This window comes from Pimephales promelas, chromosome 10, assembly GCF_988280905.1.
Source record: "Pimephales promelas chromosome 10, fPimPro1.hap1.1, whole genome shotgun sequence".
NCBI classification, from domain to species: domain Eukaryota; kingdom Metazoa; phylum Chordata; class Actinopteri; order Cypriniformes; family Leuciscidae; genus Pimephales; species Pimephales promelas.
The window spans coordinates 26,146,026-26,166,562 of NC_142778.1; the positions used below are offsets into that span (position 1 = coordinate 26,146,026).

General features: G+C 36.2%; 1 protein-coding gene across 1 annotated transcript in view; it reads left to right on the plus strand.

Annotated features, from left to right (window-relative positions):
• cdh13 (cadherin 13, H-cadherin (heart)) overlaps positions 1-20,537 on the plus strand; it is a 369,140-nt gene that overhangs the window by 293,645 nt on the left and 54,958 nt on the right. The window contains exon 8 of the mRNA XM_089116363.1: positions 5,091-5,231. Coding sequence (XP_088972489.1) covers positions 5,091-5,231 — 141 coding nt within the window. The remainder of the gene's footprint in view (positions 1-5,090; positions 5,232-20,537) is intronic.

Here is a 20,537-nt window from a genome sequence, read left to right on the forward strand (position 1 = left end):
ATTCTGAGAAAAAAAAGACAGAACTTTTTATCTCACAATTCAGACTTTTTTTCTCACAATTGCGAGATAAAAAGTCAGAATTGCGTGATATAATGTTGCAATTGCGAGTTATAAAGTCAGAATTGCGAGATATAAAGTCAGAATTGTGAGATATAAAGTCAGAAATGCATGATACAAAGTCTGAATTGTGAGATATAAAGTCAGAATTGCGAGATATAAAGTCAGAATTGTGAGATATACGCGAGAAAAAAATATACGGAAGATATATGCGAGAAAAAAAAAGACAGAAGTGTGACTTTTTATCTCACAATTCTGACTTTTTAACACATAATTGCGAGTTTATATGTCAATTCTGACATCTTTTCTCAGAATTGTGAGATATAAACTCACAATTGTGACTTATCAGGCCAATTCTAAGGGGGAAAAAAAAGACTAACTTTTTCCCCCCTCAGAATAGTTTAAATCTCACAATTCTGACTTTATATCTCACAATTATGACTTTATAACACGTAATTGCGACTTTATATCTAGCAATTCTGACTTTGTATCTCGCAATTCTGACTTTATAACTCACAATTCTGACTTTATATCTTGCAATTCTGACTATATCTCGCAATTCTGAGAAATAATGTCAGAATTGCGAGAAGTAAACTCGCAATTGTGAGAAAAAAAGTCATAATTGTGAGATAAATAGTCGCAATTACCTCTTATATATTTCATTCTATGGCGGAAACAAGCCTCCATAGAAAACAGTATGCACAAAAAAAACTGAATGACAAAATACAAAATGGCTGCATAAAGTGAGAGAAAAGGGGAAAAATGGCAGATTTATTCAAGTTGTGGATGACAATGAAAAAAAAATGTAATAAGAAAAAGAGAAATGAGAATAACATTCCAGGGATTGAGTGGAAACCTGAACCCATATAACCATCCAGATTGCAATCATGTAGAGGTATTAAAGCCGCCTGTGAAACGTACATGAGACATTAGCATATCTACAACTTACACCAACTTAGTTAAAGCTATGTGAAAAAGCACTTCAGATAGTGAAATATGTGAGAAAACCAGCTGGGATAAAAGTGAAATACTGTAAGGAAGACGAAGACGTGGCCAGCCGAAAGATAGAGACATTCCTTTATTAGACAGCTTTATTCATCATTTCAGCTGCTGCTTCTGGGGCTTTTGTATGGATCATTATGTTCTTGGGGAATGAAAGGTAGACCTGTGAATAGGCTGAGAGGTTAGGAAAGGCAGACAGTTTCTTTCAAAGCACTTGAGAGAACAAAAAGAGAAGCAGAATTATGACATCACATCTATTGAAGCGGACGAGGTGGTATCTCATTCAACTGGTCGGAGCCAGGCATATATTTCCGTGCATATATTTCCTCCCAATGGCTATATTATTTAAGTATTTAGAGACTCTGGCCATGGGAAAAGCCTTGGTCTGTTATACAAGATGCTCTCGATTGAATTTAGTCTGATTCATAATGAGCATTACCGGACGGCCGACGTGAAATGGATGTCATAGATAGAATCTCAAAAGACAGGCAAACCGGATCCCGCATGTTGAAATGATTGACATAACTGGGGCGCAATACCAATTGTTATGCAACATGAAGTTAATGTATTGTCTCGTTTCACATTCACATTCAGACCGGCGACGTTTCAACAATCTTCCAGATTGTTTTACCGGGTTTTGTATTTTTTGACCTTCAAAAGCATGCGGCGAGGTCACAAGTGCGAAATAACTGAGCGGGTAAACGCGAGAGATGGGAGACTCATTAAGATGTTGTCAGGCTACGCGGAAGCTTCACGCTAGTCTTTTGACGGCACCAAGATTTAATCTACGCTCACCTCCCTCTTATCCAGATGGGTTTCTCTTCTTTTTTTCAAGTCACAGGTCTGTGAAGTACCATCTGTTTATCAGCAGTAAATAAGTTCTGAGTCGTTCGTCACTGACAGCCCTACCGATCTCAGTCTCCGGAAGCTCTGTGCTTCATGGTGGTTTAAATAAAAAAAGATTTCAGGATGATATGTCTGATCATCGTTGGTGGTATTAAACAATGCACATCGGTAACTTCCATCTGCGTTTATTAGCATTTCTTTTATTAGCGTCCACTTCCTGTGAATTACAAGCAGTGTGGGTTGATTCAAGAGTTGAATCGCATCTACAATGTAGTTCTGAAGTTTAAAGGAGTAGTTCACTTTTTAAAAGAACTTTTGCTGATAATTTACTCACCCCCATGTCATCCAAGATATCCATGTCTTTCTTTCTTCAGTCGAAAAGAAATGAAGGTTTTTGATGAAAACATTCCAGGATTTTTCTCCATATAATGCACTTTATTGGGAACCAAACGGTACAAGGTCAAAAAGACAGTTTCAGTGTAAGCCGTAAACTGTTCAAAGGGCTTTAAACAATTCCAGATGATGAATAAGGGTCTTATCAAGTGAAACGATCAAAAATAAGTTTTATAAGCTCAAATGGTCGCCTAGCTCGTTATGTGTGCATTCGGGACTCTCCTGTTCGTACTCGTTCATCAAAATGAACGAATCTTTTTTCAAATCATTTGGTTTATTCAATGAACGAAATGAACGAATTGACTCGGAAAAAAGATTTGTTCATTTTAATGAACGAGTTCGAACAGGAGAGTCACAAACGCAGATCACAGAACAAAACCAGGCAAGCATTTGAGCTTATAAAACTTTTGTTATTTTTTTCCTTAAATGAGTGATCGTTTCGCTAGATAAGACCCTTATTCATCGTTTGGAATCATTTAAAGCCCTTTGAACAGTTTGCAGTTTGCACTGAAACTGTCTTTTGGACCTTGAACCATCTGGTTCCCAGTAAATTGCATCATATGGAGAAAAATCCAGAAATGTTTTCATCAAAAACCTTAATTTCTTTTCGACTGAAGAAAGAAAGACATGGATATCTTGGATGACATGGGGGTGAGTAAATTATCAGCAAAAGTTTTTTTTAAAAGAGAACTACTCCTTTAAATGTGTGCAGAGATTTTTAATCACAGATTTACGTGTAAAAAAAATGCACTTCTACATTTGGTCAGTTTCAGTCGACTACGTGTGCATATCATTGCTTTTATTATGAAAATGCAGACTTTTCCACATTCAATGATTCGTTGGGTTTCTTTAAATGATGAAATAAAAAAAGTATCTGCAATATACTGTGGTTTTACACTTTATTAATTGCAGCTTTGGTACAATGACATTCTTCTGAGACACTATTTGAAGCCTGAGACAGCAAGAGTAATTTATACAGAGAGGCAATGCACCATGGGTAAATGACTGCAGCACGGGCCTCCTGGGCATTATGTGAAGCAGATGGATGAGTTTTATTAAGCATGTGGTACTTAACACTGCACTGAGTGGGATTTCAATAAAGGAAATAAATGTTTGCATTAACAGCACCTCCCTGTGTAATGTGCCATCATGGCTTTCCAGTAGGGTGACTTATTTGAACAAATGCTTGTTGTCTTGGATTTATGAATATCAAGCTTTTTGGTCTAGAGATGGTGGTTTATTTCCCATATGATGAGTTGGAGGTGTTTGTTGATAAAGATGAAGCGGTTTCAATCACTCCGAAAATTTGTTTTTGATGCATTTGTACCATTTCCTTTGCGTCAGAGAAACCAGATGTCTATATAAAGCTTTTGTGCCCATTTCTTTAGCTTATGTATTATTCATGCAGTGATTGCTGGATATTTCTCCTGAAATAGCCTTGGCTTCTCTCAACTTAATTTCAGGAATTTGTGTCTGTCTTTCACAATCTCTAAAGAAAAGTATGCAATACAAGTAAACTTTTTTTAAAAGAAAAAAGAAAGTCACATCTTGAAGAAAAATGCTAACAATGTAGGAATCTCTTCTGGTATCTCTTCCACCCAAGATACGGACTTGTGGCTCATAGTTGAAAAAAATAAACTTTTATTTTGACACTCTCACTTTTAATATAATGTTTATCAAAATATATTTTGTTGCATCCTTTGCCGTGACATTTAAAAAAAAATGTCTCACAAATGCTGATTTCATAGCTTTATGTATCCTAAATACACACAATTATATAATATTTTGGTAACACTTTGTCATGTATTTACTAACATGAACTAACAGTGAGCTATATATGTGTTATAGTATGTATTAATCTTTGTTAATGTTAGTTAATAAAAATACAGCGGTTAATTGTTAAAATTCATATTAACTAAGATTAATAAATTCTGATGAAGTATTGTTCCTTCGTTCATGTTAACTAAGGTACTAATAAACCTTATTGTAAAGTGTTACCAATATTTTTAATAATTTGGCAATTACAGCTTAGTCGGAAATGACACAATAGAAATATTCTACTCAGAAGCGAAATTTAAAAGTATCTAAACCGGTTTTAAAGTGACTTTAGAGAAAAATGTCTATTTTAATGTAATCCACCATTGGGTCAAAAAAGTTGATACCCAGAATATTTTTTTTTTTCCCTCTCACTTTCTCTCTTGACATTCCAGTTAAGGATGTGGCCTTGAAGGAAAGGTGGTGTGGGCGTTAATTGACATTTAGATGTTTTTCTATTCAGTATTACCTTTGAAAAGTGACTGAAACTTGACATTTATTTAGACTAGCACCTGTCAGGGAGCATAAATGCTCTTGCATGAAGCCTTTATCATTGTTTCAGGACCATCCAGAAGAAGGCCTTACACAGGAGTCAATGTAAATAAACAAAAGGATATTTCGGTCTCATAGATCACCGGTCAATCATGAGCAATAATGAACTTTTTCTGCCGATTGACTTTAGCGTTCGAAATGTCAATGATGAACTGCTAGGTTCTTTTAAGGTGAAGCCATGATTCAATACAATGATTGGTTAATTAGATCCTAATTGCTCCACTTTACCAGATAATTTAATGTAAGCACTCATTAAAAGTATGTGGTGCTTTTCAGTGCATATTGACAGTGTCTAACCAGCACTAAAGCAGTTGTAAAACAATGACTTGTTCTCCATTTAAGCCAATTAAGTTCTTATAATGGCTGTACCATCTGTCTTGAAGCTCTACTAACTGTTCACAATACATGTTCTTTTGTTTCCGCAGACACTTCCAACCACACAGTACGAGCTAGAGATTGTGGCGAAGGACATGGCAGGAAGTGAGGTGGGACTGACAGGAACTGCAACAGCCACCATCACCATCACAGACAGGAACGACCACGCACCCGAGTTCACACACTCACTGGTAGGAGGAACCTATTTTGGGGCTGTTTTTCATCTCCTTCTTCATTTTGTCTTCCCTTTTTAAAATTGTGGTTCATTGACAGTATGTGACTGATAATTTTCAGTCGTTCTAACCCAGAAATGATGTACACAAAACAGCGTTCTAAAGATACAAGTGTTATATTTCTACACCAAACTGTAAAAATGCCTGTCATAACATTTTGTATTTTAGTGGCCTCTAAAGATTCCAAACAATTTTTTAGTTGTATTCCTGTGATGACAAAGCTGAATTTTTAACAGTCATTACTCCAGTCACCAGCTTCACATGATCCTTCAGAAATGATTATAATGAGTTGGGGCTCAAGAGGCATTTCTTATTCTTTTAAATGTTGTTGTTCTGATATTTAGGTGGAAACCAAGACATTTTCCCGCATTAATTAAGCAATAGAAAGTTCACATAACACATATATTTACTGTCAGTTTTCATTCGATTTAAATGCATTCTTAATGAACTAATTATTCATTTATTTATTAATTAGATTTTTTTATTTAAGAAATAATCTTTCTGGTCCTATTTTTTTAACAGTAGTGTACATGAAATTATTAAGAGATCAATAACAAGTTAAGTTAAAAATGTATATTACAGTATATATTTATGATTTTAATGCTTCTCTAAAGTACTAAAGTACATATTTTTTCTACGTAACTAACAAGCTGTGGATATTAAATACCTTTCCTGGGGTAAAAGGTTACAACACATAAAGGTTATTTTAACATTATGTTTTACATTATTTATTGTTAATTTATAATAAAACTGATATAATTTGAAAGCTGTTGAGACTGTTATATCAAAAAAAAATATATTGTTTCTTATTATGATTCAAAATAATAGAGCATGCCACATATAGTAATTGACCCTTCACTAAGCCACACCCGAAAACCGCCACTGGCCAATCATGTCTTAGCAGCCGTAACTATGCACGGGAGGTCTGGCAAGCTTTCGAACGAGGGAACATGCTGAAGCATTGTGCGTATGGATTGTGGAAATCTGATACCGGTATACTAAAAGTTTTGACGGGGGAGAGGAATAGTTTTCCTTCCAGAAAATCTAAAAGCCAAGGGGAGAAATGATTGGCATGATCTAGCATCTATGTGCGAGACCCATTCTGGTAAATGTCGACATACTACTTATCAAAAACACCTACAGTATTGCTTGGAAATATTGACGGTTCTTTGGTCATAATGATATAACGTAAAATAAGACGATTAACGAGACAAGACAAAGGCTCACTGACTTACTTTAAAATATATTTCAGCATTTTGTTAATCGACGTCCTACGTTACCCCTTAACTTAACCCAATCCGATAGCGGCTCTCCCGGTATTAGTGTTATTCCACAAGATTTATTGATAAGCTGTTTGATTTATAATTATTAAGATTATTTTCACATACCCTGCTGTGTATGAACATAGAGTTGTTCCTCAATTTGTGTTTCCCATACGGTCAGCGTATGAGGCGCTGCTGCTTGCGCTGGGACTATAACGTTAGGCTTTAACTTCAATTTTTAAGAAATTATTCTCTAATCGGTTGCATATAATGTTGTGAATATATCCCTCAAATGCATACTGTAGTCCCTTTTGTCTTGCTCTCTCAGATATTTCACTTGTTCGCCGAAAATTACAAATTATCTCATTGGGAATGTCTGACACGGGTGCATCCACACTATAATAGATGGGCCAGCCGTGAAAGCTTGACAGGCGTAGCAACAGTAACTAGGGAGGGCGGGGCTTAGCGAAGGGTCAATTGTTTTATCATTCCAGGAGTGCTGTATTGACCAATCAGAATCCTGTATCGTAACTCTCCATTTTGTAATTGAAAATGTAACCCTTTGAACTGCTGACTATTGTACTGCATTCACTTTTGTTTGAAATGATTCATAACAGTTTGAAACAGCTTAACACCTGCAGTCATCTACCATGAGGACAAACACCCAAGCTTCTCAGTCCTGAAGGCCTTCACCAATCATTTCCAATTGTCAATCACTCAAGTCTCACGTATACATACACAACCCCTCAATGCTCAGCCAGGGCCTCAGCTATTCACTCAGATACACTGACCTTGCGAGAAAAAGCCCCCCGTGTATCAATCACTTTAATCTCAGGTGCACTGCAGTGACAGCTGTGATTCACAAATACTCCCACGCGAAGGTGATGGACTGGGTCCTTGTTTCTCGCTTATCCTCTGCGACCTCCTGTTTGCAGTTTAAAATGATTGTGTTACAATACTCAGGGTCTGCCCTGGCAATGATGGTCTGTCCGTGGATGGAGTGTATTGTTTATGCGTGTATTGTTGTAATCATTGGTATTTCTGGACGTTTTTAGCTACAGGCCATAAAATACACATTAGTCTTCTGCTAAACATTCACAAATAGAGGCCACCTATGCCATTCAGCAATTTAAAACCCAGAGGGCAAGCAAACTGCACTTATGCTATGTGCAAACTTAAGCTGCATGTCCATTTCAGCCCACCTGTGATGAATTTGTCAGAAAATGCTACACTTGCACTTTGCTAGCCAGCGGAGTGAAAACAACTATGCCAGGCTGATGCAGAGACACTTATTTTGAGCTGTATGCGCTTTTAGAGGAAGTGCCCAGGGCTGTTGTCATATTCTCAGAGACATCACGTCCACCCTCACTTGGCCCATCCCCAAAATGCACTGCTGTGCCAGGGAGAGGGGTTTTGTGACTGGTTGATGCGGACACTCATTCGGGTTACCTAGAGTGTCCCTGAGTGCATTTGCCTGAAAATAATTGCACACCTTGGAATGTTCGTTAACCAATCAGATTCAAGCGTTCAACAACCTTGCAGTATAATTTTACTATATTGTCATTTTATAATATTATTTCCTGAACATAAAATAGAATATAAGATATCTGTTTTCTGGAAATTAATAACATCTGCATAAAGAAAAACAATTTTAAATGAGGAGAGTATAACAGGTTCACCGACAGGAACAGCGATCATCATAATGGTGACTAGAAGATAAAACAATGTAATTGGCGTTAATTAGAGCTTGTATTTTAGATAGTGACATTTTTTGTGAACATTTTTAAAAGTCTCTATTTCTATCTTTATTTTCATGCCACTTTACTCGCTCGTTAACAAGAAGTGTGTTTGTGTGGTGTGTTTTTAACAAGCAATTTTTAAAAAGCGATTTTATAATTTTTCTCCATTTGCTAGTCTGACAGAGTCTCAGCTGACTGCAGCACCTCCTGTTTGCACACGCTTCAAAAAAAAATCTCTTGACTACACTGTGAAATTCAGCAGTAGGAAAGCCTGCTGTCTCCTCACAGGTGCTTGTTGAGTGCATGTCTTTGTTTTTGGCACAAGTCCACCCTATGGGACTAGAGAGCTGTGGTTGTGGATCAGCAGAATATCCCCTCCTCTTCGTCTTACAAGCCACTATATCTGACAGACCTCATTAAATATTCATGAAAAACAACTTTGAAAGTGGAACATTTCGAAATTTTCAGTCCTTCTGAAAAATGTTTGCTGGTCTTAGCCAGCTGGCCCCCAGGCTAAACCACCCAAGCACCAGCCTAACCAGGATCGGAGACTATGATAAACTACACTGTAAATGATTTCTGTTGTTTTCACAGGATTATACTGTTTTTCTCAACAGTTTCTTACTGTATAATCTATGTACAGTAAGTTACAGTAGATTTAGTTGTTTTCACAGTATTAAATTGTTTTTTCAACAGTTATGTACTGTGCACACAGTTGACAGTATGTTACTGTAGAATTTCAATGCATTCTGGGAAATTATCAGTTACTGTTAATCTAAATACAGTGCAAATTGACCGCGAAAAACACCACACACAGTTCCACGGAAAAATTGCTAGCCTACTAATGTTATTCTTACATTTAAAATAAAAATGTAGCACTGGTTGACCATTAACAGTCATAATTTATGACATAATTTATGTCAGTGGGGTGTGCATGAAAGCATATTTGACTTTGGAAGAGTTTCTCTGTCGTGTCAGTGGTGCTGCTGTCTTTTCTGCCGACCTGCAACTTCTTCATCTGGTAAGTAGGCTAATAATTCTTATAATGTGTATATGGATTCTAGCTAATAACTTTAAAGTTTTTTAGAATAGCTGACCACGATTTCTACATTCAATTTAATCTATTCTAGACATTTTAATATAATATGTATATGATAGGCTACTCTTCAATGTAGCCATTTGGGGCATGTTACTGTAAATTCAAATACATTAGTACGAAATGACCGCGAAAAATAACCACAACCAGCTGCCATTTTATGAAGAACTCTTCAGTTCCCTTCTCTCTGTAAGAACGCGCAGGCCGTGCATCGCGTCGCTGTCGGCAACGTTTTCGCCATACATATCTGGTTAGTAATTCATATTTTTATGCAAACCATATGAGTTACGTACGTTAACAGATTAACGTTAGAAAGAACTGGCCGCGGAATGTTATAAGCCTAGCATAAGTCAGACGCGGATTTCTTTCATCTTGATAGCCTAACTTACTTGATTAAATATGTGATTTTATTAACATATATTTCATATGTAACCTCTTATAAGGTCAAAATGGTCTAATCATTTTGTTATTTACCACGTTAAGTCGGTGAAAGCGCCTGCACGTTCATTATTTTATAACTTATAGGGGTTAGGAATTGAAAATCGATATCCTGAAATCGGATATCCAAGGTTAGGATTCGGATTTATTGTTATAAAATTAAAGTGTCAATTCCTCTTATTGATTTTTTCACGCTTTTTTTTCGTGTAAATCCTGACCTGGCGTTCTGCCATTTAACGTTAACGTTACCTCAGTGATAACTGATGGACCACGGAAAGCGCCCAGGTGTATTTTTGTCCAAAATATTAAGTCATGTATCACACAAGCAAGATTTAACCTACGTTTTCACGTGATCGTAAATGAATTGATGTTGAGTTATGTTTCAGCTTGCGTTGCATTCAAAAGAAAAGAGTGGACGATAGAGATGAGTTATCTTTAGCCGTTCTTGGCATATTTATTTCAGCTGTTGACACTGACACATCAGTCTCTAATGAAGATTCTCTCAGTAATATGATCCTCTTAACTACGGTAAATCAACTTGGACAAACATAATAATAATACAAACGCATCCTCCATAGCCTATACTTTAGTGCCCTCTTGTGGCATAAACATATGCACAACACTGAACAGTATAGCATTGCATTATATTACACAGCATACAACTGAGGACCAGTGGTGGAGGAAGTACTGAATCTCAGTACTTAAGTAAAAGTACAAATACCCAGATAAATATTTACTTTAGTAAAAGTAGAAGTAACACAATGACAACCATACTTAAGTAAAAAGTAAAAAGTACTTTATTTTAAATGTACTTTAAGTATTAAAAGTAAAAGTACTTGCATAACAATTTATTATCTTAATGTCTATTTTCTAATGATTAATAAAACATTTAATTCTAACTCATTCAACCTACAGTAATAGCCTACTCCTATAATGATGTTCAATAATGATGGAAAAAAACGTCACCATTTCTGAAACAAGCTTGCAATTAGGCAATATCATGCTTATCCTTACTATATGTTAATAACTATGTTTGGCAGTAAACGCGATTCATTTATGGTGTAATTCTGAACCTCTTGGCTTGCCATAATCCTAACCAAACCAAACATATATTACACACGGTGTGTTTCCTATGCACGTAAAAACAAATTTTCGCGTATGAGTTGCACGATAAACACACTGCGTGTGAGACGCATTTAGTGTGACCGGCCGTGCTGTTGATATACTGCCGGGTTGATATACTGTATCTATGGCAACCAAACGTCACTGGTGTAAGGGTTAGACCACTAGGGGGCGCCATCTGCCCAAATATATCTGCGTCTCATTTCACGTTAAAGGGTGCCATGTGCGTTGGATATTTACGCTTTTGCAAAAGCGTCCGATATGGCGCTTTAGGATGAGAACGGGCTCGACGGTCAGATTACGTTTTGGCAGGGGAAAAACTGATCAGAAAATGTAACGAAAATGTAACAGAAGTTGTAGAAATGTAGTGGAGTAGAAAGTATAATAATTGCTGCAAAATGTAACGAAGTAAAAGTAAAAAGTAGGCACTATTTATTGTACTTAAGTAAAGTAAAGATACGTGAAAAATGTACTTAAGTAAAGTAACGAAGTATTTGTACTTCGTTACATTCCACCACTGCTGAGGACATAATGAACATACTTTAACAATTGATTTTAAACAACAGTCCAACAAACAAGATTTTAGTATTAAGTGAATTACACTTTAGACATAATTTTGTCTGTTTTTGCTGTTTAGCCAAAACAACAACAACAAAAACGTACTGTATTTTAACTGTCTTGTCTGTTCTCCTTTTCCACAGGTGTGAGCTGTGCATGTTAAGAAGACCCCTATCCATCTTGACGACCGATGAATTGTAAATCTAATCTAATTTAATTATTCTATTTATCTAACTACTACTACTATACCTTGGTCCAGCACTGACCCACTGAGAACTTTTTAAACAGATTATTATCCATCTGTGAATTTTGTCTATCTGCAAGTTGTTAAGAATTGTTGTGTGAAAATAAACGTTGTTGTACAGTTTAAGGTTTAATTGCATAAAAGCTTGGATAGAAAACTTCCTATTGCAAAAGTTAGAACATAAGTCTACATATAAATGATTATTAATACCATAATGCAAGTTTTTCATGGCACATGTGCATGATGAGGTTGTTTTGTGTTTTATTTTATTTTTTTTTAAAGGACACTGGATAACTTGTCATTTTGTAATACTCATCTGGATTGGTGGTTTACTCGTCAAAGCTTTTATAGTTTATAAGTTTATATGTGTCTCGCAGCCCTGCAAATCTGGTCCCTTAGATAGAAAGCAGCCAAAACCCCTTTAAAATCAGCAACTGACCAGTTAGACAGTCTATCTCAAACCAATAGACAATCTTAGACTAGTTTAAGCTGTTTTACCCCAGCAGGGAGTGGGTGGATGAGTTGTTATGAACTATCTTTCTAATAGATTGATCAGATAGCACCCCTTTAATCTTTTCTATTTTACCTGATATTTTTTTTGCATGTATTTATGCATAATTGTTCATGATTGTCATGCATGATTTTTATTGTATTATATTACATTTTTATTATTAATGTATTTAATTGTATTAATGTATTTAAATGTATATTATAAATTCGCTAATGTGTTTGAAAATACACAATAAACCTTGTGCAGTTAAAGCTTCAATTGTTCTTTTTTCTATTTCCCATTAACAGTTAAAATAATATTTCTACGGATTTTCTACAGGTTACACAGTAGCACTATAAAATAAATACAATAACATTTCATACTACACAGTATTATTAAAAATTAACAGTGTAATTCTGTACTTTAATATGGTAAGAAATTACAGTAAAATAATGTTATTTAATTTACAGTATGCTTAACAGTACTGTTGTTAGTGTTACGGTAATTTTACTGTTAAATGAAATACAGCAAGTACTGGATAATTGTTGCCAGTAAGTTACTGTTAATTTGACAAGAAATTTTTTACAGTGTACTGTAGCTAAGACCAGCAAACCAGAATGGGCTGTAGCTTCTTTGGCCACACCTATCACTTTTTGTTTTGTCCCTTTCTTATCAAACTCTAACTCCAACCATTTTATATTACATGTTTTTGGCCTATTTATACTGCGTATACTACTTCACAATTTACTATTCTACGATAAAGCCTAGATTGCTACTTTCCCCAGAAGTGAGATAATACTTCCTTATCTCTCACATATTTTGCAAAAGAGCAAAAGTGTCTTCGCTTCAGAAACTCTTAACTTCTTCATAGAATTTCTAAAAGAAACAAGCAAGAAAAACATGCCGCCTTTTCACGTTTCCTAATATTATTATTTTTTTAATTATCAGATCACTTGTTGATGTTTCACTTTATGATAATCACAGACTGGCATTTATAGGGAGCCCGCCCTAGTCCCACTTTGGCAAAAAAATAAAAATAATAATTATAACTATCTTGTGTTATTATTATAACTAAACTAAAATTATAACTAAACTAACTATCTCAAGATAGTAACTCGTGGCCTCAAAATAGTAACTCGTGGCCTCAAGATAGTAACTCCTGGCCTCAAGATAGTAACTCGCGGTCTCAAGATAGTAATTTGCGGCCTCAAGATAGTAACTCGTGGCCTCAAGATACTATCTCATGGCCTCAAGATACTATCTCATGGCCTCAATATACTAACTTGTGGCCTCAAGAAACTATTTTGTGGCCTCAAGATAGAGTTAGTATCTTGAGGCCACGAGATAGTATCTTGAGGCCACGAGTTACTACCTTGAGGCCACGAGTTACTAGCTTGAGGCCACGAGTTACTATTTTGAGGCCACGAGTTACTATCTTGAGGCCACGAGTTACAATCTTGAGGCCACGAGTTAGTATCTTGAGGCCACAAGTTACTATCTTGAGGCCACAAGTTACAATGTTGAGGCCACGAGTTACTATCTTGAGGCCACGAGTTAGTATCTTGAGGCCACAAGTTACTATCTTGAGGCCACAAGTTACAATGTTGAGGCCACGAGTTACTATCTTGAGGCCACGAGTTAGTATCTTGAAGCCACGAGTTGGTATCTTGAGGCCACGAGATAGTATCAATTATTTATTTATTTTTTTCCAAAGTGGGACTAGAGTTAGTATCTTGAGGCCACGAGTTACTATCTTGAGGCCACAAGATAGTTATATTGTTGTTTTTTTTTGCCAAAGTGGGACTAGGGGGGCTCCTGACATTTACAGTCATTGCATAGTCATTATAATATTTTGTCTATACATATCCACAATTTATCATTTCCAGTCATGTATTGTCATGTATTTGCCAATCAGATCTAGAGGAATGGATGCATTTACATTTAGTTGTGTTGTACCATCTCTACTGAAATGTGAATCCACCCTTCACTGTAACTCGCTGAGTTGTAAAACCAATACAACTCTTAAAAAAAAACTAACAAGCCTACACAGTGAAGCTGTATTATTTATTTGCATTAGCAGCAGAGCTTCATGGAGATCTTTTATTCAATATCTGGGTCTTTATGTTGTAAATTGCTCATCACAGTGAAAATCAATTGGAATTTAAACTACAGCGCTGAGAATATATCCTCAAATGAGCCTGAAGAAGATCAAGAAACGTTAAAATCTCTACCTCTTGTTGCACATCGACAACCCGCCTGGCCTCCGCTAAGCAGCACAGCAGAGCTCGGCAGAGCTATATTGTTTTTCCTTTCACCTCAATTCATTTAATGTATTTAACATCTGAGCCACAACATTCGTCTTTTAAAAATGAATGTCTGCTGTGTGTGACAAGGGAATTAGTATCTGCCCATAGATTATTCCAGGCTTCGGTCAATGTATGGGGTCATGTAACAGTGTCCCACAGCGGGAGTATTATTAGGATAATTGCAGACCTATCCATGCTCCCTCTATTATTTCTGTGTCCCCGGGTCCCTCTGACTCCTGCTTCTAGTTTCGGGATCTTGGAGAGAGAGACCAGAGGCTGTGGTAGTTGCCGCAGGTGGTATGTACATGCCCGCCCACCCACTGGTACTTTGTGATGGCATCTATTTCCGATGAACCCCTTCCAAGTGTTGCCGCAGCCACTGATCCTTCTTATCATGCCTGTCACTCAAGGGAAGTGACGGCTTATCTGAGCTGCCTCTCTCCCCTGCATTGACAGCACGGCGCTGTCTCCGTCAAAATGCTAATGACATCAACTATGATGGCTACAAGTCCGTAACATGATTGTTACAAAAGTCGGGTGTACTTTGGGGGTCAACTCTGATTTGATTGTTCTTATTTCAATGCCAATTGACTTTTTACAGGGCTTTTACAGGGCTCCAGGCTGACATTTAAAAGCAGTGGCACTGGCTCCACCAAGTTCTACAGATGATGGCACCAACACCTTATTTGGTTAATATTGCTATTTTATTTTCTCTTGGAAAGGCATATTTGGCAGCAGCTTGGTAGCTTGAGTTGGGATACGGATGCACAGTAAATTTATTTTCATGAACAAAAACAGTAAAAAATAAATAACAGGCACAATTTGATAATTTGGTAAAATTTAAATATGCAGTCGGAATTAGGAATCTACTCTTATTAAAATCAACAATTGGTTTACATTGTATTTTGAAAACCACAGGTCACACACATGCCAACTCACTACCATGCAGCCTTGATTTACAAGGTCTTTCTTACATATCACAGACTTTCTCAGGATGACTTTAAACATAAAATGAATAATACTACCCAGTGTGATTAGCTTTATTCCAAAGTGTAGTGATTGACTTGGGGGGGGGGTACGTTCAGTTAATTAACACGAGTGGAGTCCACTCAGCAATCAATGATAAGAGGAATGTATAGATTCAGCAATCTCACCTCACTCCATTGATAGATTAGCAGCATCCCTCCACCGCCCCTTCTCCACACTTCCAGTCCTAAACACTTACATAGGGGGGAGTACTCTGGGTTCGGGCCAAACTCAGAGCTCGGAGCTCCCGAGCCCTCCCCTCGGACAGCACGCCAAATATGCTTGTTATCTTATCCACTCTAATTATATGTAAGTGTGAACTCATGAAATTCTGAGATATCTGGTGTTGGCCAAATTTTAGGGCAGAGTTTCATAAATGCTTTACAGAGAAGACGATTCCAGAGTGCAAAAAAGTTCAGTGAAATAAAAAGATGACATCCAGCCAATGAGAAGTTTCCATTTATACCAAAAAGGATGAAGACAATAAGGAGGGGCTGGTCAAGATGTTCCCTATCACTCCTCCATGGGTACATGTTGTCCATTGTGTGCAAATAGAGCAGTAGTTCACTCAATATTTTTGTGAATTGAATCAGTTTGACTCCCACTCAGTTTTCTCAGTAAATGAATGACCTTTTGGTTCTGCAAATATTCCTTCGTCATTATTAATCTTAACAACTTCTCACTCTCCTGTTAATTTTTTTTCTCCTCTAATAAGAGGACAGATAACATTTCCAGATGCCAATTTTTGAAGTCAAAACAATAGTTGATAACATTAGAAAATCAGTTTTAGCCTTCATATTATCCATGATGTGAAATTATGTCCCATTCTTTACTGTACCCGGACCACATTTCAGGTACCCCATTTCTGGTGTAGCTCAATTCCTTCAGCTACACCAGCAATTATTGATGGTAATGGAATCTTATTCATGGATTTTGTACTGTTTCTTGTTCTACGTCTTAAAGTTTCTGAGCAGAATATTTAGACTCAAACTCACTGGACTGAATAAAAAGTCATTTCCAAAAATGACTTTCGGTTTCATTGACATCTGCGTACAGACATTTTGGAGTAATAATAATAATTACTATTTAGTCTTCAGTGTCACATCATTCTTCAGAAACGTGACAGATCAGCATACTGGAATAATTTCTGAAGGGATCATGTGAAACTGAAGACTGGAGGAATGATGCTGAAAGTTCAGCTTTGCCATTAAAGGATTACATATTATTTTAAATAATTATATTATTTTAAATTGTAATACTATTCCACGATAATTCAACCAATAGTTTCAAAGACCACCTGGAATCACTGGACAGAAAATGCATTAAGCGGTCGTACCATCCCCCCTCCCTCCATCCCCCTCGCGTTTATCATTTTACCCATTTACCCTTCATGCGCACACATTTAAAGCTCGTGACCCAGTCACATAAGTGCAAGTCGCCTCGGTACAGAGAGAGAGAGAGAGTAAGTGCAATCGCACACATCTGAGTTTTGCCTACGCTATCTCACGACCAATTCGTACGAATTCGTACGAGTGATAAAAAAAGTGGCTAATTCGTATGACCTCACTCGTGCGAATTCGTACGATTTGTCCAAACCCACGTGATGGGTAGGTTTAGGGGCAGGGTCAGGGGTAGGTCATTCTTACGAATTTATACGAATTGGCCAATTCGTAAAATATGCACGATTTAACAAAAAGTGAGGTTGTGCGAATTGTCACGAATAAGCTACCTCATAAAATTCGTACGAATTCTGGAGAGATCGGGTTGGTTTTGCAGAAGCATGATTGTGCGTCCATGCTCTTCGAATGGGTGGAGTCAGGGCCAGCGTTGGAGGAAAGAAGGTAGAACCTTTTGAGTTTGTGTATTTTCAAAATCTGCCGACCGTATTGCAAATCCCATACCCTACCTTTAAGACGCATTTTATTCAATACTAACAGATCAGTCTGTATCAGTATGAGTAACAGTTCATACTAGTGTTTATGTATAGAGTGTACACCCATGTAAATTCATGTTTTAACTGCTGATCTATTAAGTTCCAAATATTTTTTGTTAATGTTGTATGAAGTTGTATCTATCTATATCTATATTTAATATTAATATCAAAGCACCATTATACATTTTCCCCCAGGAAAAAAGGAATACGATAGCCTTTCAATTAGAACTTAAATTAATTTACTCAGAATATGCTAGCATGGCAAGAAAAGGAAAGCAGCTTCTAACACTGTGTAATCATTTATCAAATCTGCAGTCATTTCAGCATATTTAGCATGCATTAATATAAATTAATGTTTCCCAGCAGTGTGTATGACGGGGCTGAGCAGTCTTTCCGTTTGTATAATGAAAATGGAAAAAAAAACAGACCACATTATAGTTGTTTAGCATATTTCAAATTATGCAAATATTTTCTTTGGGATCTCTTAATTTGCATTTCTGTGTTTTAAATTGTTTACAAATCAACATGTTTGTCTCACAATGTACCAGATATCTTTGCCAGCTTGTTAGTTTTTGGGATGTTTATGCATTAATGATTTTGCTTATCATGAGCTGCAGTTACTGCATCTGTTGCCTTCTATATGTCACTTTATAGCCATCAGGAATAGACGTATTCATTCGTGGGATGATGACTTGATCATGCCCTCATTTGTCACATATTATGAGCTTGAGTAGCTAGTATACATCCGTTTAGTAAGAAATTTAAGATCAACTGTTGAACATTGTCCTACTACTATATATAGGCAGATTGAAGTAGTTTTAAGGTAGTGAAACATGCAGTTATAGTGACATGGGTGAGAGAGATGACATTCAGGCTCAATTTAAGCATTGTAATTTAAGCAAGTAATTACATCCTTCCTTTCTAGTAAAACCATTTAATATCCACTACTGAGAGAGTTGAGTTGAGAGTGATATAGATTTATTAACTATAATTTTCAATTAGCAGATATTAGCATGTTTATAGTTTTGTTATGGAGGCAACGTGTTCGTTCGTCTCTTGGCTTATTATTTGTTTCAAGGAGAGCACTGAATGGTTGCTATACCTGAAAGCATTCCACTCAATATTTTACATCAATACATTTATGCCAAAATTCATAATGTTTGAGACTTTTAGTTACATACGTAACTCAATACATTTATGGATATAACATTCTAGTTAAATTGGGGCTAAGAAAGTGTTTGTGAAATAAAAAGTTGTAGACTAAACCTCTAGCAGAATCAAAAAGGCAGTGAACAAATATTATCATCAGCTATATCGTTATAGAGTTTAAAAGGCCATTTATGAGCCTGTCAATTATGTTGCTCAAACTAATTTGAGTGATGCGGAAATGATTATATTTGTATTTATATTGCATATAAAACAAATGACATTTTACTAAATAGGACAACCAAACGTCCAATAAAACAACAGATAGCACTGATGGTAGTTGGTCATATTCCCACATGTCCAGTTTTAATGTTTTTTTTTGTTTGTTTGTTTGTTTGTTTGTTTTTTAGTAGCATTGACACTTTCCAAAGGTATTCAAATTGTTATACTGAAGCATTTTCAGTTTCTTTTTACTGTAACAAACCGCACACAAGTCGGTTTGCTTAATACATAATAATTCCTTCTTGCATGGGACATACAAGACTACAAGTCATAACTTTTATGATTCCCATATGCCCTGTGAAATCCAGCTGGTAATTAATGGACAACAGATACCTACAACTAGTTCACATGTCCTCATAAATAAAATCAGTTTGTGAAAAGTCAGGGATTTCATTACATCTCAGAGGATGCAGTGATACATATATTGTCATGACATCTTCAGACTGATAGTGTCCTTAAGAATGAAGAAATGTGTCAGGTAAAGAAACTGATAGATGGCAAGATACCAGGCATTCAGACAAGGCTGTTATATGTATATAAAATGTCTTTTTGCAAAGCTGTCACATAGGTAAGGGATGCACTTAGGCTTCATTCCAGTTTCCATCATTACTTAAATGCAAAACTAGAATTATAGCTTAAGGTGCCTGGATGGTGTACTAAGAATGAATGTAAATATATATATATATATATATATATATATATATATAAAAAAGAACTATAATGAATCTATGGGTACATATACACAACAACGATATGCTTAAACCAGTGGTGTTTTTGCTTTGAGTTTTCCGTGTACTGACGACACTATTGATAAAACGATCCCCATAGAAGAATCGGCAAAAACGACTAAACAGTGTACAGCCCCTTAAGCTGGTATGCCAAAGTGAGCAATGGTGATTTTGCCACAATACTGGTGTACTGTATTTTAAAACATGCAAAACATGTTTGTACTTCCCCATAGCCAGCAAAGTGCATACTTATAATGCATGGCAGAAGAAAACAAATTAGGATGCAGCACTTCATTTTGTGGGTTTGGCATTTAGTTTAGCGCTTAGTTCCATCACTGCTCTCACACACCTGTCTGTAATTTTCAAGTGAGCCCAAGACATTGATTAACAGGTCCAGGTGTGTTTGATTAGAGTTGGATCTAAACTCTGAAGAAAGGGAAAATCTCCGTAGGCTAATCAACTCCCTCGGCTTGTGCAATATGCTTAAATAAATGATGTCTACTATTTATTATTCCACTGTAAAAAATATTGTTGATTTAACTTAAAAAATGAAGTAACCTGACTGCCTTAAAAATGTAAGTTCATTGAAATGGACAAACTGAGTTGAAGACAATAAAGGTGATTGATTAAATCATCAGAAACTTAAAATATTACGTTATCTGAACAACATAAGTTATTTAAGTTGATTTGACAAAATAAATAATGTTGTGATTACAAATCATGAGCATATCTTTTTTACAGTGTTCTTTGATTTAAAAAGGAAGATGGCAGGTTTACAGTGCAATGCAGGTTTAACATTCACATTATTCTTTAATTAATATTATTTTTATCTTAAATAATTAAAATGATACTGTCTACGAAAGCTTGATTTCATGCATCGCTGATTTCCAGTTT